At 40.9% G+C, this 26,311-nt stretch overlaps 1 protein-coding gene across 3 annotated transcripts in view; it reads right to left on the reverse strand.

The window, feature by feature from the left end:
* Positions 1-25,031, reverse strand: part of mapre3b (microtubule-associated protein, RP/EB family, member 3b) — a 55,333-nt gene extending 30,302 nt beyond the window's left edge. The window contains exons 1-2 of one of the 3 annotated variants that reach the window (XM_042333413.1): positions 24,954-25,031; positions 13,301-13,389 (exon numbers count right to left, since the gene is read on the reverse strand). Coding sequence is in view for 1 of the 3 variants with exons in the window: in XM_042333411.1 (XP_042189345.1) it covers positions 659-774 (116 nt within the window). In the remaining 2 variants the exon portion in view is untranslated. Of the gene's footprint in view, positions 1-658; positions 833-13,300; positions 13,390-24,953 lie in introns of those variants that run through there. The other 2 variants (XM_042333412.1, XM_042333411.1) reach the window with 2 other exon arrangements.
* Positions 25,032-26,311: the final 1,280 nt, after the last annotated feature.

Genomic DNA, 26,311 nt, shown 5'->3' on the forward strand with positions numbered 1-26,311 from the left:
CTTTATTGTACCATAATACTTTATTCTGATAAATTGAACATTTGATGGTAAAAAGCAATGATTTGTTATTCGAACAAAATACTGTAATTTCTTCAAACGTAAAAACAGATTTACAGCAGTGAATGGAATAAACATTTGGCGGGTCACTATCATCATTGTAGTCGATGTAAACATTTTCTCCTAAGATCAAATTTATTGCTGAAAGACCGCAAAACAGCTTGATTTCAGTTTTTTAGATCAGTAACCATGGTTTAGTTTAGTAAATATTACAAAGTTTTGTTCTTAATCCAGCAAAATATGCTTCCTATAGGCAACAATTTCCAGCACAAATTCAAAACCAAATCATAATCTGATTTCTGATGTCCATCTCTCTAAAACAAATAGGTTGACTGCCTGTAAATTATTCCAAAATGTAAATTAGTCTAATAAAGAATACTGTATTGCATTATTTTGGCAAAAAAAATCAATATTCTCAGGGATATCCAGTTTCATTTTCACTCGTAGCATTGGTCGACTACAGCAAAGAGATNAAAAAACATTTTGTATTCCTCCAATTATTTATGTTTCATAGAAATAAAGAAAACTGAAATGTTCAGAATCACAAAACACGCAAAATGAAGGTTGCTTCAATGGTTTATATTAGCTAAATGCAGCATACCTGGAAGACCGTACTTGCCTAGCTGTGCGTTTGCGGAAGGGGATAATCTTACTTTCATCAGGGCTGCTGCTTCCAGATCGAGGATGAATAGGTAAAGGCAGAGGGGAAGAAGTCATGACTTCATTGAAAAAGACAGTAGAAAGTCAGTCAATTCAAGCAGATGTGTGCTTTTCCTTTGGTCAAGGTGATTAAAACTCATCCTAAAAATGACTAAATAATCTCTGTGCTGTTCTAATGCTAGTATTTGAAAAAGGACAAGCTTAAAGGGGAAAATAGGGAGGATCAGAGCTAAATATTCAGGTCACATGACCATGTACTGCATTTATGTTTAACCCTTTGTAAACTTAGGGTTTTCTCATGTTTAGAGTTATGAAACGATCACGTACTTTTCTTATGAAATCTTTACTTCTTGAAGTTATTGAACTCAATATGTGCTCGGATTTCTGGGTTATTTAGATACCATCCATACGTGTATCAATGACAAATCTGGAATATACCTAATATAGTATATATTCTGTCATAGTTTAAAACATTCTAATGTAAATATTTGTTCAAGTGACCATTCCCAACAAGACTGCTGTTCTTAACATACAACACCAATTTGAATGAAAAAAAGTCTGCTACCATTTTTCACATGGGCACTTATCTCTCTAATTACCATTATTATGCTGCACTACGAAAAGTTAGGTTACAGGTTCAAGCCTCAAACCAGGCACTGAGCTCATAATGTAGCCTGGTAGTCTGCTTCGGGCTTATGCTTGATAATTTTATGGGCGAGATTCTGTGATTAACTTGACGACAATGAGCTTTTAAAGTGAGCCTGGAACAGGTTTCAGAGATAGAGAAACAGTGCGACAATGGAATCCAATCAGCTCAGCTGATATAGGAGTTGGTTGTTGGGAAGCACTTTAAAGAACTAAGACATAAACATTGCCAAGCTGTCAGAAATAACATGAGATTTGAGAATGGTCAGCAGAAAGCCCAAATTGTTTTCTGACTTTTCCTCAAAAGTAAAAACGAGTAAACTTTGCAAAACTTCCAAGAAAACTTGTATGGCCCGAGGGAATGAAACAATACTTTTAAAGAGAACTAGTTTTGCTTGTGTGGTTGAATAATGTTCCTTGGTGAGGAAAGCTAATTCCGCCTGCTGCCTGAGACTGGAAGAAGAGAACTGCCTCATATCAAAAATAAGATCCAGCAGGGTAGGGAAATATCATCAGGAACAGAGCATGATTTTCTTTAGGGATCAGCACCTTTCTCCCACTTTCCTGCCTCCCCTCTCAAAGGATGACAACAAATCCATAGAACCTTGGAAATTTATAACACAGTCTGTTATAGCCCATCGTGTGTCTGTGCGAGTTCTTTGAAAGAGCAATCCATTTAGTTCCATTTACCCGTACCAGTGAAGTTATTTCCTCTCCAGTTATCTATGCAATTCCCTCTTGAAAGCTAATATTTCAAGAACATCACACCAGGAAGGCCAAGCTAAAAATAAATCTCTGGTAGCATCATTAGGAAATTTGGCACAGAGTAGTTACCAAGCCTACTTGTGTGAAAGATGTTAATGCCAGCCCAAAGGACAAATTGTTGAAGCACTGTGAGTCAATCTTTAAGCCTCTCCGGGTGTTAGTCTGATTTTCTTGCTTGCTCTGGTTACGTAAGTCCTTTGATTTGGTCCTTTGATCATGTAATCAATAATCACCGTTGAAGCAAATTTATACAAATAAGATTTTTTAAAAAGATTATTCTTTTGTGCAATCACTTGATATTTTAAAGAGTGGCAGTTTGCTTTTCAACCATGTTCTGTAATTCAGTTCTAAATTTATAATCATAATCATTGCACTTGCAAAACATATAGATTTACAGTAGTAACCCAAGTAAGAATTGACACAAATAATGGCCTTTTTAAATCTTCCAATGAACACATACAAAAATCACAACGATTCTTAGATGGAGAATCATAGTGAGGGGGGTCGGGGGGGGCGGTGCATTGTTGAAGGCGTCATCTTTCTGGCGAGATGTTAAATATAAATCCAAGCTACTCTTCAGATGAATTTTGAAGATCCCGTAATAGCATCTGAATAAAGAAATAATTTTTTCAGCCAACAATCCTTCAGTTGAACAAACTGTTACCATGTGCTTTAAATCTGCCTTAAAAAAGGGTTAACTGCACAAAAGTTAATCACTCTAAAGCACTTTGAAATGTTTCAATAAGGCCCTATAAAAATGAGATTTCTCTATTTCTAAACCAGTGTTGCTCAAAAAAACTCGGCCATATTCAAAATTGCGGGTTGCTATACAATGGAGTAATGTGGCTTTTTCCGACCTCAGTTCTGTATCTCTGCAAAATAACGTGGCACAACCATTTGTTTTCTAAATCGATGGTGGTTGAGAGTTTTCATTGGCAAAATGACCTTTTATTTTTCTGCTGCAATTGGAGTTGGACCAGAATGTTCAGATATAGGGGGATAGAGTTACAGATTCACTTTTGCTATTTTAGAGACCAGATTGTTTCGGGGAGCAGAGGGACCAGAGATTGAGTCTGCTGATTGCAGTGCTATATGGGATTGGAGGGACAATTGAAGGTGGGGGGGGGGGGGGTCATCTAGACTTTTTTTTCATCAGCTGAGTGTCTGATGCAAGCATTAACCTCTCACAGTGGTTATGAGTTTCTAAACCAGACTGATAGTTTCACAAATATATTACATCCACACATGGAAATTTTCGTGCGCCTGGAATGGAATACGTTCTCTTTCTCTCATTGGAAGGATGCACTCTGTTTACTTAATTATGGAGAGTATTGGGCACAGGTTGTCAAGAGCCAAGGCTTGGTAATGTGTTAGGGTACGGCGCTGGAATTTAACCAACTAAAATTATATAGCAGGTCATTGAGAACAGTATCTGTCAAGTTTCCCAACTATGAACAGTCTACCTATTAGTGCTTCGGCTTGCGGGTTTAATAGGAACTGACTAGGAATAAACTCCATTTCCAGGTTCTACCAACGAGCCAAGTTGTCTGGTCTGTCATCAGCAATACCCTGGAGTATTCCAGATCCACTGTATCTTCCAATCAGAAAGATTAACAGATTGACAGCAGAAGATGGAGGGAGATGGAGCAGGAATTGGACAAAAGTGGTGGATATGCAATAAGGTAACAGATTGGATGAATACCTAAAGAAATTAATAAACATAAATAAGCTGGAAGAATGTAAAAGAGTTCTACAAGAGCCTGAAGATGAACAAGTTCACAGCAAATAGTTTCTCTAGCGTCCTGGCCAAGAATCTCTCGCAAGAAATTGGTCATTTGTTTCATGGCTGTTTGGGACATTTCTTTGTGTAATTTGGCCACCACATTCACGTACAAATAGTCATTATATTTTACAATAAATCATATGAAGTGCTCAGAGTCATTTCAATGATGTAATGAGACTATATCAAATGCAAGGAATATCCTTGCATTTAATATAGTCTCATTATTATTTATCAAGCCAGAACAAATAATAGTTTGATTAATATTTTATTTCAAATAACAGCTCACTGGTTTATAACCCTAAATCGAAAAAACTATTCATAAAGATAATAAAACATCTTTGAGATGCCTCAAAGCGCTTCACAGATCATACTGTAAAGTGAATTGACTGTATATATTTTGTGGGCGATACACGGTAGCCAATTATGCACAGCAGAGTCCTACAGATAGTCGTGGATTGAGTGACCTTTTTTTTAAGGCATCATTATTTATAAATAAGTATCTAATTAATTATTTGAGTCAATAAACAAACTACTTACTGAAATTAGTTAGTATTATAAATGGTTGTTTAGTCAATGCATTAATAATTTTTAAAACCCAGTGAGGAATTCATGAATTATTTAAAGTAGACAGCATCTTGATTATTCATATAATCAATTTAGTAACGTACTCAATAACCAATTCCAGGAAGAACCCAATGCTTTTAAATTAATTTTGCTGTTCCCCCGATACTGCTCTAAAACTGCTAACTCATGTTGTGGTACAGTTCCATGGTTGTCAGTCACCTTTGTACCTCACTTTATGTGATTCTAGATAAGTGTTGGCAGGATCTTTGATTAAAGTGCAACATCACACCCAAGCCAGGATTCTGGCTCCACCCCATGTTCACAAATGCTCATGTCAGTGATTGTTGTTTGGTGAAGAACAGGAATATTGGTCAACATTCCCTCCCTGTGCCCTATGATCAACAGCATTTCCTACTTTGCACACGTTAATAGATGTTAATTTGAATGGATTTGCAGCTAGTTTTCCCATGAGTAGCATGGAAAGGAAAGTGGGAAAATACATAAATACGTTGCTCACCAACAAAAGCTGCAGTCACTTTCTGGTCTCAAGTTTCAAAAAGAAAATTGGGAATGCACAGGATAGTTTGATGTTATTTTTCTGCACAGCCTCCCAATCAGCAAATATTACTGTTACCAACGTGGTTTTGTTTAAATTAGACTCCAAGTGACTACTCTCACCATAGCTTTTGAATATCAATGTAATTAACATTTCATCGCTTTAAGTAATGGATCATTTGGCATCAATGTTTCTCAAATCAGAACCTTGGGGGTTCAAGACCCACATGGAGACTTTAACTTCACGCGCTCCGGGACGCTACCCCACGTGAAGGGCACTACATAAATGCAAGTTGTTGTTATTAAGGTGAAGGGATTCTCTCTCCTCCACCCTTATATTCCAAGTTTGCAGTATATTTTGCTTTGAGCAAATGCTGAAATAGCAAAAAATCTGAACATGTATTTATTGGAAATGAATTCACTGTTATTATGAATTTTATTTGAAATAAAGCAATTTGTTTGGGTGCAATCAGAGGTTGGTTTTGTTATGATCACGGCTGACATGTTATTCTCATTACTTCACTGACAAGAACTGAATGGGTGAATCATCAACCTTTTTCATTAACTAAGGCTGCTGAACTGCTGACATTTGTTTTTTTACATTCATTTACCACATTCCACATACACATTCATTCCATGCCTTGTTTCATACTGAAAGACCGCATTAAAATGTGCTGCATGTTCAAATATTCTGAGTACTTAATCTTTCTATCCAATAGAAAATAAATGTTTACTGGACTACAGCATTTTGTGATTCCCCCTAAAGGGTTGTTTTATACGAAAACGGTCTGCATTTGATTGAATAACTACCATACTGTACCAAACATAGAAATGTGAAAACCTGCATCTGAAACATAGTTGAAATACTTTTATATATCAATTGCAATATGCATGGATACTCTGTAGAGTGGCAAGATAGGTTTAATTTTCCAATTGACCAGACTCTTCATCTCAATCACTGATCAGGACAAGATACGGCCTTGCCCCACCTCTGTGATCTCCTTCAACTCTACAGACCAGCCGTTCCCTTCGCTCGGTGAGCACAGGCTTTTACTTCATGAACAGTGGCGCAAAAGCGCAAAGTGGTAGATCTTGAATCAGATCTTGAACAAACTGGGGAAGGGAGAGAGTTGGAGGGGATTGTTTGACATGGAAATAGTACCATGGGATCTTCGGTTTAACAAGGACAGCGTCTACGACAATGCAGCTCGTCCCCAGCACTGCACTGGAGTGTCACCATAGACTATACGGGTTTCAAGTCCCAACATGGGGATTGAACCCACAACCTTCTGACTCAGAGGTGAGAGTGCTACCAACTGTGCCAGGCTGACAGACGAAGAGGTAGTAGTTACCTCTCTAAATTACATATCGCTATGGAGATGCAAGGATTTGTACATTGTTGATGGCTTGAATACAAGAATAACCACAAAATTACATTTGTATAGCGCCTTTCACATCGGGAGGACGTCCCGAGGTGCTGGACAGACAGCGTTTCAGACCTGAGCTGGTGGTTGGGATCCGGGAGGGTGGGGGGCGCATGGGGGTGGAAGGAAGGTGACTGAAGGCACAGTCGACGAGGAGGGTCTTGAGACAGGTCCTGAAGGGACAAGGGAGGGAGCGAGGCGGAGGGACTACGGGATGGAGTTCCAGAGGTTGGAGGCAAAGTGGCTGATGGTCCGCCTGCAAATGGTGGGGGAAGTGAAGCAGGCCTGAGCCTGCTAAGCGGAGGGAGTGGGCAGGTTGGTAGGGCTTAGGAGTTGCAGAGGTAGAGGGCAGCAAAACCATGGAGGGCTTTTGAAAATGAGGACTAGGATCTTGAACTGTATCCTCTATGTGGGGGGAAAGGCGGAGCGGCATGAATGTGGCGTATGAAGGATAGTTGAGGGTCGAGCAGGACACCACATTTGCTCCATAAGATGTAGAGTGCATTCATGGAGGGAAATGCTGTCAACTCCCGAGGCGCTGAAGGGAGCCAAGTAGGAGGGCCTTGGTCTTGTTGATATTCAACTGCAGGAAGTTAGCTCTTATCCAGCACTTGATGTCCAACAGGCAGTCTGTGAGGACAGCAGTGGTTCTAGAGTCGAGGGTGAAGGCAGAGAGGTGAGTTAGGTGTCATCTGCGTACATGTGGAAGTTGACCCCATGTCTGCAGATAATGTCACCAAGGGGGATCATATAAATATTGAAAAGGACAGAGTCCTGAAGGACGCCACACGTGACATTGCGGGAGCTGCAGCAGGAGCCAAGCCGTTAGTAGCGACAAAGTGGAGATGGAGGGAGAGGTGGGATTCAAACCAGAAAAGGGCAGGTCCGCAAAGACTGAGCTGAGAAAGGCCATGTAGGAGGATAGAATAGTCAACAGTGTTGAAGGCGGCAGAGAGGTAGTTTAACTGGGTGGTTCCTGCACATAATTGTACCTTGATTAACATCCATATCTGCAAACTGAATTATCATAATTAAATGCTTGACAGAGGAAAATGGCAGTTCTTTTTTCCTGGAGAACATCTGCCCTTGGTAAAACTGAAAAAGATGCAACAGTCCTCTATTTTTGTTGAAGAGGACAATACATTTGTTCAGCCTTAAATTAAAGAGGTATTCTCCGTCAAGGCCAAGATCCAGTAATTCAGTCCATAAAGTACTTTATTGAGTTGATCCAGCCTGATCTAATAAACTGATTCTATTCTAAAGGATGGAATTCATCTTTGATTATAATCCTGTTGAATTAATTTGTTCCAGAGGTTACTATTTTGGGTAAGTAGCAAATTTAGGTCAAAGCTTCCTTTTTGTATATTCTTGTTCTCCCTTAATCTTTTTAGTTTGATCATTCTGTTTCACCTAGAGATGGCATCAGTACCACATTCTGAATTTTCTCACATTATTTTAATTTCATCGCTCCAATTGCAATTTATTTCAATAAAAGTTAGTTTAACAACCCAAACACCTTGCTTTTATACAGTGATCTTCGTGGAGTTTTGCATTTCCAAACAATCCTCAATTGTTTAGGGACAACACCGATTTGGCATTTCTAAAATACTCAAATTATTCCACCAACAGCAACCCTGCTGAAAATCTGATTATAAAGAGTCCTGTTCATCTAGTCTATATGTTACCTAGTTTGGTAGAAGGAGCTCTTACGAAAACATAGAAAAACAGGTACAAGAAAAGGACATTCAGCCCATTGAGGCTGTTCTACCAATCTTTTATCTCCAATTCCCCTTGGACTATTCTTTCTCCCCCACATCCGCGCCATGACCGGCACTGCCTACCACCACCTCTGCAAAATTGCCAGACTCCGCCACTGCCTCACCCCTCAGGCTGCCGAAACCCTCACCCACGCATCCGTCACCTCAAGGCTTGATTACGAGAACTCCCTCCTCATCGGCCTTCCCATCTCTTCCCTTCACAAGCTGCATATCATCCAAAACCCTGCAGCTCGTGTACTCTCACGCCCCAGGCTCCGTGACCCCATCACTCCCACCCTCGCCCGACTCCACTGGCTCCCCATCCCCCAGAGGATCGAGGTCAAGATCCTCATCCTCACCTTTAAGGCCATCCATGGCCTTGCCCCCTCCTACCTCTCTGACCTGCTGACTCCCTACCAACCTGCCCGTTCCCTCCGTTCATCAGGCTCCGGTCTACTCCATGTCTCCCACCCGATCCGCCCTACCATCGGTGGCCGGGCTTTCAGCCTCTCTGCCCCCACACTCTGGAACTTCATCCCACAATCCCTTTGCCTCGCTTCCTCCCTTGCCTCCTTCAAGGCCGGTCTTAAGACCCTTCTCTTCGATCGTGCCTTTGGTCTCCCTCCCACCTCTCTGCCTTCCCTCACCCCTACACCATCTCTCCCCCATGCTTGGGCCCCGACATCTGACAGTTCTGCGCTTTGGGACGTCCTCCCGACGTGAAAGGCGCTCTATAAATGTAATTTTGTTGTTGTTGTCTGACACGTGTGGAAAACCATCACCATGCTTAAGAGTATCCAAACCAAACTGAAATTCCATGCAACTCATCTACACATGGAATTTCCAAAGACAGATTATTGGAATGGAATGCACATTCTGCCTCGGAGCGACACATCCGGTTTATCTCATTCCGAAAAGTATTAGGCGCAGGTATTAGAGCTGAGGCTTGTGTATCCCAGATTGTGTTTTGGGGTACTGTTGGGAGTCTAGTCAGCTAAAACCACATAGCTTGCCATTGATATCGCTGTCTGGCAAGTTTCTGGCATCCCGGCAGAAAGCCTTCCTCCGACCCATTTGCAAAGTGTCAGACCAAAAAACAATTGAACACAGAACTCCAAAAGGGGTCTGAGCAGCACTCTATAACTGGAGCAGCTTTTATATTCCAGACCTTTTGTTTAAAGGCCAGCATCACGTTTTCCTTATCGACTACTTTCTGCATCTGGGAACTAGATGATACATGTACTTGAACTGCAAGATCGCTTGCTCATCTTCCAACGCTTCTCGCTATTTTTCTGCCAAAGTGTGCTAATTCCAAACCCTATCTTCATGGCTGTGCACAAATTTCTTAAATAAATGTTCGCCAACAAATACACACACTTAAAATGGTAAAAATAGAAGATACAGTTTTTGACCCACTTAATTTACAGCTTGATAATAGTGTTCCTCAAGCTCTGTTTCGTTAGAGGAAAAGAGCTGTCCAGATAACAACTTGTGTTTATATATAGCACTGCCCACACAGGGTAGCATCCCAGAGTGATTGACAGTGGCAGCACGACACCTAGCAGGGGTGAGGGGTAGGTGACCGTAGGCACGATCGAATAGGAAGGTCTTCAGTCGAGACCTGAAGGAAGGGGCAAGGCGGAGAGATAAAGGAAGAGTGTTTTGGAGTTTTGGAGCGTAGTGGCTGAAAGTGCAGTCACCAATGGTGGAGCAGAAGGTACGAGGCACATGCAGAAGACCGGAGCCAGTCAAGCAGAGGTAATCGGGCTCAATTATTTTGATGCAGAAAGCACTTGCATCCGCATAATGGACATAATGTTTCAGACTGGTTTTGTACATTTTGTGTTAAAAAAGTGTTGCTGATGTCATAACAGGAGGCCATCAAAATGATCAGAATATTAATATATGTCTGAAAGTTGACCAGTCTCTGGATCTGGCTAACCATATCAGTTGAATCTAATCTTATAATCAATGCCCTCTTCTATGAATGAAATTGTAGGTCACACAAGCTAAGAAATTCAAAAAGTGGATCAGCTTGTGCAACACATTTATACCACTGATAAATCAAGGATACAATTGGCAGGATGTTATTAATAATAATAATAATAATCCTTGCATTTGATTTAGCGCCTTTTCACATTGTCAAGATCACCCCTCCCACCCCCAAAGTAATTTCTATTTATATATAAACTCCAATGTCTGCATGAAATCTTTATATTTTTTCTTGTCAATCACCATATACATTTTGAGTAATTAAGCAATAGTGAAAAGAAGGTTTGCAGTTTCACTAGAATTCATGGCAAATTAAGGGGAATACCTCAACTTGTTTATTCCGAGTGCTGTGATTCCAATTCTCTACACTCCTTATTCGTGCATTTGCTTCTTTATTAAAATGCCTGCAAAGCCAGAAAACTTTAAAACAGAAAATGTTTGCACTCCTCAAAAAACTCTAATAAAAGATTTGTTAAACATGATTTCCCTCTCGTAAAGCCACGTTGACTCTGCCTAATCATGTTATGATTTTTTAAGTACCCCACGACGACATCCCTAATTAAGGACTCTAGAATTTTCCCTACCACCGATGTCAGCCTAACTGGTCTATATTTCCCCATTTTTTGTCTCCCATCCTTGTTAAATAGTGGCGTTAAGTTTCCGACCTTCCAATCAATGGGAACCATTCCAGAATCCAGGGAATTTTGGAAGATCAAAAATAAAGCATCCACTATCTCTGCAGCTACCTCTTTTAAAACCCTAGGATGCAGACCAGGGTATTTATTGGTTTTTAGTCCTATCAATTTCTCTAGTACTACTGCTTTACTGATGTTCATTTCTTTAAGTTCCTCACTAACATTAGCCTCCAGGTGCCCCTCTATTTTTGGCAAGTTTTCAGTGTCCTCTAACGTGAAGACAGAAGCAAAATATTTGTTTAATGACTCTGCCATTTCTTTATTCCCCAGTCTCTTCCTCTTTATGTACTTGTAAAAACTCAAACAATCTGTCTTTATGTTCCTAGCTAGTTTAACCTCATGTTCCATTTTTTCCCTCTTATCAGTTTCTTGGTTTTCCTTTGGTGTTCTCTAAAGCCCTCCCAATCCTCAGGTTTACTGCTCTTTTTGGCAGTATTATAGGCCTCGTTTAATTTTATACTTTCCCTATATCCTAATTAGCCAAGGTTAAACCACTTTTCTCGTGGTATTTTTATTTTTCAAGGGAATATGTGATCACTGGGAATTATGTATTATCTCTTTAAATGTTTGCTTTGAGATGTCTCGATAACGTGACAATGTGCCATATCAAATGCAAGGATTATTATTATTATTATAAGATGTCTCAAAGCACTTCACAGGATATACAGTACTGTAAAATGGATTGACTGTATTTTGTGGGCGAAATGGGGCAGCCAGTTGTACAGACTGTCTTAAAAAAAATGCAAGGCCAAAGGATTTGCCATAACTGACAGTTTGAGGAGGTCAACATGAAAAACTTCAAAAGCCGCAACATTCATATGAACAAATTGGGTTTCAGCCAAAGAGTAAGTAAGTGCTTCAGGTAAGTAAGCAAGTAGGCAACCAATCAAATAAGGCTTACTTTAGTGCATGAAGGCTGCAAAACAAATTTCTTCCAATTAAAATTCTGCAAGATTTGTGAACAGTTTACAAGATGTTAGCAGAGTGATTACCACAACAGGTACAAGATCTTTTTCTATGTATCAAATGGGGCCCTCTCAACAGTCAAAGACATCAAGCTTCTTTCATGGGGATATTGAAGCTTTATTTCCATGGTTTCCTTAGAACAAACAGCAAGAATAGCCTGGTAGGTGAAATCCCAAGTGAGCTCTGCCTAAACGATGAGTGGGATTCCATTCAACCTGTAAGATTAAAAGAGGAGTTCATGTATATTAACCTTTGGGCATATTAACTTTCTTGCACATGCATCAGTGGAACTCCAAATTTCAATGGAATGCTGGAGGGGCTGAGGAGAAAAAGGCATCATCTTTCACATCTTTTTGATATGTCCAAAGTACCATGTAGATAAAAATGCCCCATGAAATCAAAAATATTATTATTAAGCGCATAAATCAAACCAAATGGAATATAATGGAGCTGTGATCAGTGGTGATTTCTAACAGAATCACTCATTGAGGAATCATAAATAGTCACTATTGGTCACTCGATGCATGTCACAGAACTCAACTCTGAAAGCAGTTGATGAAGAAATAAATTCCCACAGCTTTCTCTCAACTGTAGTTCGCCAATAAACCAGAGTGGTATCTGTCCCAACTATGGAACTATTGAAAATTATTTATTGTGAGAGGATCTATTTGCAAATCAAGCAGATATTTTTGTCAAATAACAGAGCTAATCATAAATACGACCTCAGTCGCGACTCTATTATCAAATTGGATTTGAGCTTAAGACTATCCTGTCCAATTTGATAATGGAGTATAATATAGTTTTGGATTCAAGAATTTTCAAGATGGTGAATGTGCCAGTAAACCACAAGAGGTTAAATGGCTTAAACTGACCAGAACAGATTTGTAAACCATAACAGACTATTTCATGGCTCAGTCTGTTAACCTAGTGAAGCAAATCACATTTCACTGTCTAGTCAATTGTGTAATATTTAACATTTGTTTCTAATTGAAATTCTACACTAGTGAAAATCAGTCTAAAACTGAAATTCAGCAATTATAATTAAACATATGAAATATCCCAATTTTAATACTCTACGAAGACAGTGAAATACAGTAAACAGGTATGAAGATGCTGTGCTCTCATATGGTAAAATAAATAAATTGTTGACAAATGTCCTCATTTAAGCCATAGCGCTGATCATTAGTTTCCAGCCTGTCTGCAACAGAAGCACCTGACATTTTGTTCCTTAATCCAAGTAAACGCCTACATATAGTTAAATCCTTTTCAATTGGGCCATACTAAACTTTTATTTTCACTAAACTATCAGATTTCAAATACTTTGAAAATATCTTTCAAACTGTAAGCCTTTATCAAAATACAAAAACCTCAGAATTTCCTTTTTCTGCTGTCAATCATTTATTACAATGTAAGAATAATCTCAATATAGCAGAATACCATTAGTTCCATTCTTTTGCCTGGAATCGTAAGCTTCTTTATCCAGATCCAAAGGCTTTCTTAGTTTTCTTCACCCATTTTCTATTGACCTATCATGATTATCGTAGCATACGATCATCACAACGGAGGAAAAGAAAATATAATTACTGGGGGGGTTTCACACATTGCGATATACTGGGGGTAGCAGTATACCATAATGCCTTGCTTGATATTCATAAATAAACATAAAAAAGAACCTGAATAACATCAGTTTACTCATGGCAAAAGAAAAGTTTAACATGTAGGTTTGACAACTAGAATAGCATTGCTTTATTGTTATCTGTTGCAATGTTTTTTTGGGGGGTTAGCTCAGTGTCCAATACATGCAGAAACCCATCACCATGCTTAAGAGTATCCAACATTTCCAACAGAGTTCCACATGTACATGGAGTTTCCCTCTGTCTGTAATGGAGTATGCATTCTCTCATTGGAGAGATGTACTTAGCTTGCTGAATTCCAGAAAGGCAAGCTTTCTGCTACTTGTCCAATTAGAACCATTTTACCCGTTAGGGCTTTGCCTTGCAGGTTTAACAGGAGAGGGAAGAATCCCTAACCTGTGAATGGTCTACTCCTCCCATGTCTTGCTGACAATTCAGGCTGGTTGATCTGTTATCAACAGTGCGTTAGAGTACTGGGGACTCTACAGGCTCAGGAACCCGAATACCAGTCAATTCAATCCTATTATTCTGTTACCATACCCTCTCAACTCTCTACCCCCTCCTCGCTCCCTCCCCTCACCCTGACCATTTCCCCCTTGCTCGGGTCCTGACTCAACTGTACAGCGCCTTGGGACGTCCTCCCGACGTGAAAGGCGCTCTATAAATGGAATCTTGTTGTTGTTGTCATCTTCAGGCTAGGTAAGCCCCAAGGAGCCCACACTTACTTCCCCCTACCCTGAAAGATACTCACTAATTGATCATTCAACAAACATGCAGGTCTGAGCCCTCACTATAATATAATACTTACATTTAATATAGCTCCTTATCACGTCTTCGAGACATCTCAAAGCGCTTCACAGAATATACTATAAAGTGAATTGACAGCAGATTTTATAAGCAACACTAGGTGGATAGTAAGTACCAAGAACTCCTTTTTAGCCTACCGTCTCCTGATGAAAAACACTTCAGCAAAAAGCTGAGTGAGAAAACCACCTTTCTCCTGCCTTTAACCCGGACAGCTCTTCCCCATCCACTGAGCAAATTATTCCACCACTTGGAAGTGCAGAACTTCAGCAGAGCAGCTCTGTGCATACCAATCACGGTAGATACCAAGACCTGGATATATAGAAATCCATTTCTCAATCTGGATTCAGGTAACAACTTTCAACAGCTGTCATCCAATGCCTCAGGTTCCTCATCAGCTGGGCCAATAGAAAAGTGCAGCCGCCCTTTCCCTGCGGAGTCCCCTACAAACACACTTCTCCTCTACAAACCTACGCCCTGGGCCTCTGGGCGCTGTTTGCTCGACGCTGCAACTGTGGATGGAGCGCTCCGGTCATGCATGCGCAGGGAGTGTTGGGATCGCTGATGCCACGCAAGCTCCTGCCACCAATTCATGGTAACCGCTGTTCTATTCACATGAACAGTTTTATTATTTTAAAGATAACTACATGTTCAGGAAATATATGCCTCTTGATAGTTTTAATCCGGGTTGTTTCACAAAATGCGTCTCTCAATAGCACCAACCAACCCTCCGCAATTTTACGCAAATTCACCAAATTTCTCCACAATTTTCCGCAAAAAATGCAAGGATTATAACATCTCAGATCACAAGAGAAGTTGAGGTCCACCAAACTACCACTACATTGTATCTGGACTCGCAATATAGTACTACAGTGTTTCAGTGAGGCTGCAATTGATAAACTTCTGAGACCCAGTTGATCCAAAACACCAAGTACAGAGTATAAGAACGTAAGAAAATAATGCAAAAAGTTAAAGGGGCTTCATAAGCTTAAAAATATCACACATTGTAAAGTATTCATTCCTTATGGTTCAAGTGTAAATAAACATGAAAAATTGGATCTCTTGGTTCGCTATTGGAATCTGTTGCAGCTGAGCCTAATTCTGTCCTCATTTAACATCCATTTACATTTAAAATCTAAATTTAAATTTACATTTAAAATTGAAATTACAATCCATTTAGTTTTTAAACTAGAATCATCACGGTTGAGGTTCTATAAGTAGCTCAGTGGTTAGAGCACTCGCCTTGCAAGCGAGACACCTGGGTTCAATTCCAGGCAGGGCGAAATCTTGGGCAAGTTTCCTTACTCCACACTCCTAATAATAATCCCTCCAAAACAAAACAATAATAAATTGGTCATTTTTAATCAACGGCTGTCTGTGGGACACTGCTGTGCGCAATTGGCTGCCGCGTTTCGCCCACAAATATACGGTCAATTCACTTCACAGCATATTCTGTGAAGCGTTTTGAGACGTCTAGAAGGCGTGAAAAGCACTATATAAAATGCAAGGATTATTATTATTACATGCTCTTTACAACAGGTTTTAGTGGACAGAGATCAGGAAAGGTAATTAATGATAATTTTCCACCACAGGGGTTACCAAAACCAAATACAACATAATCCCTCCAGTCGATTGGTGAAATTTCCAATTAAACAATCTCAAATTGGTTGCGATTCAATGCTGCAATGCAATTTTAATGAAAGTTTTTCTTAAATTTGGCAGTATAAACCTGTCTTTTGCATCAAAGATCGAAATAATTATATTTTGGCCATAGTATTAGTGCCAATATCTTAGCCCAAAATGTTACTTTCATAATGCCACAAGTTGTTAATTCATTATTGTTATCCAACCTTTTCTGGGACTAATGAGTTAATTAAGAAATAATGAACATCAAAGCTTGTTCTTTTTTGTTGCAATTAACACCATGGTATAACACACATTCCTTTTTTCACTTTACAGCAGCCATTTACCATAAGAGAGACCTTCCAGCAAAACTAACACTGAACCCTGCCGCCCCTCCACCGCATCACATTCCTGGCATAGCAGTCAATTTTGGAACCTTTTGATCGTCATAAATTGAGCATTATTTATTTTTGTGCAATAAACTCTTAACTGTACGAGCTCGTTGCATAACCTTTGCTTTCCCTCATAATTGTGCACTGGGCAAGTTTCAGAAAGTGGCAAAGCCAAGAATTAATAGTTATTGAAAGTACGCTGTTTTATAATTTGTTTATCCAACTGATATCACAGTTGGATCTAACCAAAAAGGATCACACAATACAACATATTGAACTACTGACTCATTAAAACAAGCTGGGTGAGAATCAAGTTGAGATCAAGGTAAGATCTTTCCACAAAATGCCATTAAAACAGCAGCAATTTCCAATTAAACATGACTTTTTTTAATAAAAGTACTTTAAATGCACCTTTACTTACAAACAGAATAGGTCAAAATGCATTTCTCATACATTACATAGTTTCATTTCCTACAATGGAAGAACACAAACAGATATGTTACGGTTTTAAAGATGCTAGCTCCAATTTATATTTGATGTGGCATAAATCCAATTTTAGCAGAGTTAAATTGTCATTTTATTTATATTTACATTGTAGCAAATCAAAGCGGCACATTAACGATCAGGATCTACTTGCAATGGAAGTCAGTATGTGCTCGGCTAAATCTTCTGGACAAAGATGCTCTGTCAGGGTCTAATGCTTGACTTGTGGGATCCACGTACGTTTTTCAGAAGCTGTACAATCCTCAATGACAGAAGACTAAAGTCTGTGGGCACTTTGCTGGATGGCCGCACACAATGGTTTCAGTTCAATATCCTGAAATTCTGCATAAATATTCTGTGATCCACAAAGGCAATGAAACAAACTACAGAACCTTTTTTTTTAATCCTCACACCTTTACTTATTTAACCTTGTCCTGTCATCGTCTATAAAGGACGCACAATGTATAAAACTATTCTGCATAATTTCTAATATGTAATTTAAATCAAATTATTTATGAATCTTTATGTATCAGCACCAAGAACTCCCAACATAGCCACAGTTCAGGCAAACCACAGTGATACTCTGTCCCTATCCAAGTTGTTTCAATAAATTACACACTTATGTAGCTAGATTTTTAACAGTTGTGATTTAACAATTTAACAATCTACTTCCTCAGCTTTGTTGCATTTAGAAATGGACACCCATGGACTAGCACAAAGGTTTTCAGTGCGTCAAATGTGCACTTCTGCCTTCCAGCACATTACATTATACATAGCATATTATTGACTGGAATGCTTCGGGAAGCAAAATTAACATACAACATAGTGCTGCATTAACAGTATTCAGTCAGCAAATAAGCCTTGATCTGAAGCACGCCTTAACATCAATGTTTCATTCCTAGTTACTTTCCAGCACATCTCACTCGTATTTTAACAATTTGGAGAAACAGCTCTTCTTCGTTCTTTGTCAGTTTCAGCAGAGAACCATAAATCTTTATGTATCTGATGATATTATTAGTTCAATGCCAGACTATAACTGTGTGTGCAGATGCAATACGCATCTCAAAATGCATTAGAACCAACAACAACAAATTACATTTGTATCCCAGACCAGAATATGAGCTCAAATTCTAAATTGGGGCTTTAAGCCACAATCTTGTAATAATAAATTTCTGTCAAGATGACGTTTTTAAGCACTTCACAAGATATACTGTGAAGTGAGTGACTGTAATTTATAGGCAAGTATGGTAGCTAATTTTTACGCATTGCAATGTCCCACAAACAACCTTAAAACCAATTTTATTTGAGGGATTATTGGCCAGGACAACAGGCAAAACTCCCTTCGCATTTCAAATAGTGCCTTTGGGATCTTAAACATTCTCCTGAACAGGCAGACAGGACCTGTCTCATTTGAAAGACTGCCCTTCCAACAATGCAGCACATCCCCGAGCACTACATTGGAGTGTAAGTTTATTCTGGTGAGTTTGAATTCCCAACATGGCACTTGAACTCGCATTTTTTCTATCCTGAGGTGAGAGTGCTACCAAAAGCCAAACAGACACCATCAATCTTCTGACCTTCAGGCAAGATTCGGTCTCACTCAACTGAGCCAAATTGATACAATATTAAAATTATGCTCCAATTACCACAGGATAATATTCATTCTACAATAATAATAATCCTTGCATTTAGTACAGCAGATTATTATGTCAATGAGACATCTCAAAATGCTTTACACAATATACTGTAAAGTGGAGTGACTGTGCATTTTGTGGACATAACGTGGCAGCCAGTTACACACAGCAATATCCCACAAACAGTCAGGGAGTGAGTGACCAATTTTATTTGAGTAATGTTAACCAAGACACCGTGGGAAACTTTTCGCTTTTCAAATAGTGCCCTGGGATCTTTGACATCCACCTGAATGGACAGACAGGACCTTGGTTAAACGTCTCATCCGAAGAACGGCATCTCTGACAAAGAGACACCACCCCAGCATTGCACTGGAGTGTCAGCTTAAACTATGTTATTCCAAGTCCCAATATGTGTCTTGAACCTTCTGAATCGAAGGCGAGAGTTGTACAAATGCATGGAAGTGCCAGACACAACTCTGATTTACCAGCAGTAAAAGAGTTAACACAGAAAGGGCTTCTCTTAGACAGTGACAAGTCTATTTTGTTCCATGCAAGGCCTTCAATTTACATCTGATTTGTATGACAATTTCAGGAAATTAAGTTTAAATATACAATAGAAACGTAATATTGACAATATTGATGATCATTTATGCAACAATATACATACTAGAATTGATCATGCATCATCTGCTCCGAATGTTATATCATTACTGGAATTCCCCAATGGCAAATACTATACGTACATTCTCTCCACAAATGACTCAACATTGATTTTCATTACTTTTCTAACAATGATAACTATTGTTATTTGGATTATCCTCAACATCATTTCAATTCAAAATAAATATAATCTTGAACAAGACACATTCCATTAAAAACTAGGTTATCAATTGCAATGGGAACCAAAATGTTTCATTTACCCTTTATTTCTGTTCCACCTATTTATATATACTTTGCAATACAATGGATGCTAAGCAATTTAAAAACATTAAGAAACTATTTATTTCAGTTTAATAAATCAAAATTTTGATGCTACATGCGTCTCGTGAATTTCAAACAAACTTACAGCAAGAATTCGTTACCAAAAACAATATATCCTATTCGTCTGTATTGTAGAAGCCATACAGATCTTGTTATCGATGTTACAGCAAGGAGCTATTGCACACCCAATTTAATTGAAAATAATTGCCATGACCTAAATAGTTGCAACTGAAAAATGCTGATCAGCCTTTATTTTCTGCCATTCAAGTCAGTCTTCTTAAACTTTTCAATATAACAAATCCTCATTAGGATGAGCTTGTTGTGCAATATTAAAATATTAATGATAGAATAAAATTGAACAAACCCAATAAGGTAGCTTTACTGCTTCCCTCATACCAGTTCAGACTGGTAGTCTAGCAGGTAGTTTGGCTTCTGATTTGCAGTTTATTCTGATGCATTTGCCTTTTGGGGGGGAGGGGATAAAAGGAGCTATCCATCCAAATATTGGAGCCATTCTACCACCAAATACAGTCAAAAAAGATTTGTTTGTTTCTGAAAAACACCATTTTATGTTGGAATTTCTTGAATGAAAATGGTGCCTTTTCACTGCACTAGGCCCACCGGCATGGAATTCTGCCGGAAAACTGGGGGGGGGTAATGAACGACCGCGCTCAGAACAATGGCTAAGCAATTATTACACATTTTGTAATGTTTGTTAATGCCAATGACAGCAAGATTGATTCCTCAAGCATGTAATAATGAAAAACAAACATTCTCACACGTGACAATTTACAACTACTGTAAGTAATGCAATATTGTTTCTGTGTGGGATGATGATTCAGAGTAGAAAGCAAGTCCTGTATGTTAAGGTCCTAAATCACTGTCGGTAGGAGCTCAGGAGAACTCTACTCATGTAGAACCAAATGCATTTGCAGAGCTCCATTAGCCAACATCAAAATACCAATCCATTTTAATGGTATTTAGGAGATTTCACAGCAAATCAACACAAAAATCAAGACTATAAGCTGGACACCAGAAGCACTACTGATGTTCATTAACAGAAAATGTATTTGTATTTCTTAACACGAGCTGCGCATTCACAGAATAGGTCTCATCCAACAGGGTGTCAACTCTTAAACCTGAGCAAAATACTATCCAGATATGCTCAAACCATGGATCTGTCATTTGCGTAAAACAAAAGGATCAAAGAAACAGTTATTTATTTCTGTACAAAATATTTATACTTCAATGTTCATTGAAAACTGCAAACCTATGTTCAAAACTATACACATTCTACTGAATCAGCACAGCTATGGACAATATTATTGAAAAACTCAAAAGGGTAAGTAAATAAGTAGCCAGTCTCCATCTCACATGATAAAATTGATCAACTTCAATGGATTAACATTTCAATGCAAGTTGGTCATGATTTGGCAACTGTACAAGGAAAGTGCACCACAGAGGTTAGGTGACTTTAGACGTGAACAAAAGGTCTTCAGATGCAATCCATACAACAAAACACCTTCATTATCTTCCTAAAATCTTGCCCGCCTAACTTCCAGACTCATACTTCCACGATTAACCAATTTGTTTCAATGGCCAATTCTTCTTCAAGGATAACTAACCTTACTTTAAGGATTACCTTAACCCTCCTGACAACCAACCTACACTTTAATATTCCAGAGCTGAAGGCATCACAATGAGTATTTATTATTTACCCTTTTGTACAATCAAACCTGGTTTTATTGACGTGTTTCTAAAAAAAAGGGGTATCTATGTTGACAAACATAAGATGAATTTCCATTTAAAACAAATTTCCCCAATTCATGATGGGAGAAAGTTTACAAGCTTTTTCACATCACTTGATGCTTTCCTACGGATAACTCAAATTCAAACTGATATTGGCAATAGTTCATTACTCCGACTGTAACACTCCTATACCTTTTGGAAGGTTTGTGCCATGACTTGTGAGGCATCCTGTTATATTCTTAAAACTGACGTTTCATTAACATTTATGTAATTACAACATTCATTTTATAAGGATGGATTCATATTTATACAAAGAGATAATTCTTAAAACATATTTCCATTCCAGATTGCTTCAGATAAATTACTATATTAGTTGAGGTTGAGAAACTACTCCACAAACTTGAATTCTAAAATCAAATTTGCTTTCTATTTCAACTGTTCAGGAAAAGCAATGTATATATAGATTTAGATAGCTAAATAACTAAATAGATTTAGTTATGTTTCCAGTTAGATTTGTCAGACTATAATGTGGGTAACAACAACAACAACTTGGATTTATATAGCGCCTTCCACACCAAACGGCGTCTCAGAGCACTTCAAAGCAAGAGCACAAACCATGACTACTTCGAGTCACACCCACACTCCTGACAGCTCTAAGGTAAACTAACTTTAAATTGTTTAATAAGTAATTCAACACAATTAGAGGGAGTAATCTGTATTCGGAAAAAATGATTTAAAGAGCATTGAAGTTTCAACACAACATATACATTTTCATTGAAAGCATTTTTTCACCCATAATATATCTATTAGCGCACAACGCAGCACCATCTGGTAAACAGTTACATTCAGGGAATGAATTTTTCACAACAAATTTGGGGTTTAAACACATTCATCTTCCTGTTCAGTAGTGATCAAGTATTTCAAGATATAGTAATATAGAAGGCACTGCATTACAAAGAAGAAATCATGTATCCATGGAAAGGGTACAGCATAGACTGACAAGGATATCAGGGATGAGGGGGTTACATTTATTAATGGCTTGAAAATCTGGAACTGTTTTCACTGAAACAAGAGGTTAAATTTCTAGAAGACTTTGAAGATAAATAGTGAAATATTATTGCTGCTGGTTGGTAAATCAAGTTATAAACTCCAGATTGCCACCGGGAGATTTATGGAGAAGTTAGAAGGAACTTTTTCACAGAAGGTTGTTACAACATGGGATGTTTTGCCATCAATATCTACTGTGGTTAGGACTACACAAAAACATCTAAATGAAATTGAGTAAACATTTGAAAAAGAATCAAAAAATAATATTGGGGGAAAGGAAATTGAGATAAAACAGCTCCATGGGGCTGATGGCATGATTTCTATGATCATGTAAAGCTGCAAAACTAACACTAATTTTAAATTTTGCAAAATTGCAGATTATTTTGACATTATGTACTTGTATATATATGTGTGAGAGTGCTTAAATAACCTTTTCTTTTAAAAAAATCTCTTCCAGCTATTAACCCTTACTGCGTTTCCAATGTGGTTTGTTTCTCCTTGCCTGCAGCACAGCACTGTCAGTTCCAGACCATAAAAATCAGGTCAAAGTCTGACCTGTTGCTTCAAAAATGTAATGAGGTCAAATTGTAATTATTTTCTTGGCTGCAATCTGTATGTTTTAAAAGGAGTTTGGGAAACTGAGATGTCAATTTCATGTTGTGTGTTCCTGACTCTCTCAGACATTAAAGTGCAGAGTCATTAAAATGGTGCATGAGGTGGCTGCCACAGGAGAAAATGTCAGAACGTCTGGTCTGACCATGAAGACCCTTGCGTTCCAGTTCTGAAGAATATATTTCAGATAAGAAAAATAATTTCAAAAGATAATTTATTGCTTAAGACTAACGATATAAATACTGGCGATAAGTAGCTGTGCATGTCTGCAGCAAAGTTCAGTCTACCAGGGTATAGTTTTTAGACTATTAATTTAATTATTGATGCTGTTTTTTTTTACCATTTTATATAAGCTTCATTTGGGAGCGACTACCTTCCAGCCCACGATATTACAGGTCTGACGCACAAGCTTAGGGGCTGGCATTTCCAAAGTGCAGTAAATCTTACAAAAAAAATCTTAACCAAATCAAGATGCAATGAAAGATTTACAGCAAAACCTTTCCTAGAGAGACGGCAGCAGCAATGCTTAAAATATATATGTATATATATATATACACCCTCCGAAAAAAGAGAAAAAGTTTAACTGATGGGAGCCAGGTAAGTTTGGGAGCAAGATGAAAGATAGATTTATTCACATTAAATCGTGAAAAATCATTATGAAAAATATTTGACCACAACTTATATTTAACAGCAAAAATCTAGCGACGCTGGTCAACCAACAGCCAGCCAGAGCCAACAGCCAACCTAAAGGCAAAGCCAACACAAGCAACCGAACTGCTTACATTACAACAGCTTCAACCACATCAAATTGAATAGTTTTTTTGGGGGAGGAGGGGGGAGAGGGGGAGGAGGGGGGAGAGGGAGGAGAGGGAAAGGAGGGGGTGAAGAGAGGGAGGAGGGGAGAGGGGGTTAAATAAAAAATCAGTTTCCCATCGCCCCCCCCCCCCCCCACCTGACACCAGACAGTTTATGGCTTTTTTTTGTTGTTTTGATTAAAATAAATGGAAAAAATGGCATTAAATCTGGTCATTGCTCAGCAACAAGGTGCCACCCACCCACCCAGCCACCCACCTACCCAGTCACTCACCCACTCACCCAGTCACTCACCCACCCACCCAGTCACTCACCCACCTACCCAGTCACCCACCCACCCAGTCACCACCCACCCACCCACCCACCCACCCAGTCACTCACCCACCCACCCAGTCACTCACCCACCCACCCAGTCACTCACCCACCCACCCCACCCAGTCACTCACCCACCCACCCAGTCACTCACCCACCCACCCACTCACCCACTCACCCACTCACCCACCCAGTCACTCACCCACCCACCCACCCACTCACCCACCCAGTCACTCACTCACCCACCCACCCAGATCCCATCCCCCCTTCACTGTCAGATAGACACCGGGGGCTTGTGTGGCCTGGCAGGGCAGGGAGGGGAGGGCAGGGCAGGAGAGGGCAGACAGGCAGGAGAGGGAGGGAGGGAGGGCAGGAGAGGGAGGGGAGGGCAGGAGAGGGCAGACGGGGCAGGAGAGGGAGGGAGGGGGGCAGGAGAGGGAGGGGAGGGGAGGGCAGGAGAGGGCAGACGGGGCAGGAGAGGGAGGGAGGGCAGGAGAGGGAGGGGAGGGCAGGGAGGGCAGACAGGGCAGGGAGGGCAGGGGAGGGCAGGGAGGGGAGGCAGGGAGGGCAGAGGGCAGGGAGGGCAGGGAGGGCAGGGAGGGGAGGCAGGGAGGGCAGGGAGGGCAGGGAGGGCAGGGAGGGAGGGGAGGGCAGACAGGGCAGGGAGGGCAGGGAGGGCAGACAGGGCAGGGAGGGAGGGGAGGGCAGGGAGGGCAGACAGGGAGGAGAGGGAGGGGAGGGCAGGAGAGAGCAGACGGGGCAGGAGAGGGAGGGGAGGGCAGGAGAGGGAGGGGAGGGCAGGGAGGGCAGACAGGGCAGGGAGGGGAGGGCAGGGAGGGCCGGACACCCCTCCCAGCACTGCCCCGAGGGAGGGGAGGGCAGACAGGGCAGGAGAGGGAGGGAGGGCCCCCCCCCCCCGGGCTGCCCCCCCCCCCCCGGGCTGCCCCCGGGTCTGCCCCCCCCCGGGCCCCCCCGCGCTGTCCCGGTGCCGCTCTCTCTCACTCACCGTCTCTCAGGGCCGCTCTCACACCGCAACGCACCGACAACTCACTGCGCCTGCGCGCAACCGGCATCGCAGGAGGGGCGGAGCCACGAGCGCTGCAGCAGTGATCACGTGATCAATACAGCACCACAGCTCCTCACACAGCAATACAGCACCACAGCTCCTCACACAGCAACACAGCTCCTCACACAGCAACACAGCTCCTCACACAGCAACACAGCTCCTCACACAGCAACACAGCACCACAGCTCCTCACACAGCAACACCGCTCCTCACACAGCACCACAGCTCCTCACACAGCAACACAGCTCCTCACACAGCAACACAGCACCACAGCTCCTCACACAGCACCACAGCACCACAGCTCCTCACACAGCAACACCGCTCCTCACACAGCAACACAGCACCACAGCTCCTCACACAGCAACACAGCTCCTCACACAGCAACACAGCTCCTCACACAGCAACACCGCTCCTCACACAGCAACACAGCACCACAGCTCCTCACACAGCAACACAGCAACACCGCTCCTCACACAGCAACACAGCAACACCGCTCCTCACACAGCAACACAGCACCACAGCTCCTCACACAGCAACACAGCACCACAGCTCCTCACACAGCAACACAGCTCCTCACACAGCAACACAGCTCCTCACACAGCACCACAGCTCCTCACACAGCAACACAGCACCACAGGTCCTCACACAGCAACACAGCTCCTCACACAGCAACACAGCTCCTCACACAGCAACACAGCTCCTCACACAGCAACACAGCTCCTCACACAGCAACACAGCACCACCGCTCCTCACACAGCACCACCGCTCCTCACACAGCACCACCGCTCCTCACACAGCACCACCGCTCCTCACACAGCAATACAGCTCCTCACACAGCACCACCGCTCCTCACACAGCAACACAGCAATACAGCTCCTCACACAGCACCACAGCAATACAGCTCCTCACACAACAATACAGCAACACAGCTCCTCACACAGTAATATAGCTCACACAGCAATACAGCTCCTCGCACAACAATACAGCAACACCGCTCCTCACGCAGCAACACAGCTCCTCACGCAGCAACACAGCTCCTCACGCAGCAACACAGCTCCTCACGCAGCAACACAGCTCCTCACGCAGCAACACAGCTCCTCACGCAGCAACACAGCTCCTCACGCAGCAACACAGCTCCTCACGCAGCAACACAGCTCCTCACGCAGCAACACAGCTCCTCACGCAGCAACACAGCTCCTCACGCAGCAACACAGCTCCTCACGCAGCAACACAGCTCCTCACGCAGCAACACAGCTCCTCACGCAGCAACACAGCACTGCAATATAGCAATGTAATAT

This window comes from Callorhinchus milii, unplaced genomic scaffold (genome assembly GCF_018977255.1).
Source record: "Callorhinchus milii isolate IMCB2004 unplaced genomic scaffold, IMCB_Cmil_1.0 Scaffold3, whole genome shotgun sequence".
In the NCBI taxonomy this organism is placed as follows: Eukaryota; Metazoa; Chordata; class Chondrichthyes; order Chimaeriformes; family Callorhinchidae; genus Callorhinchus; species Callorhinchus milii.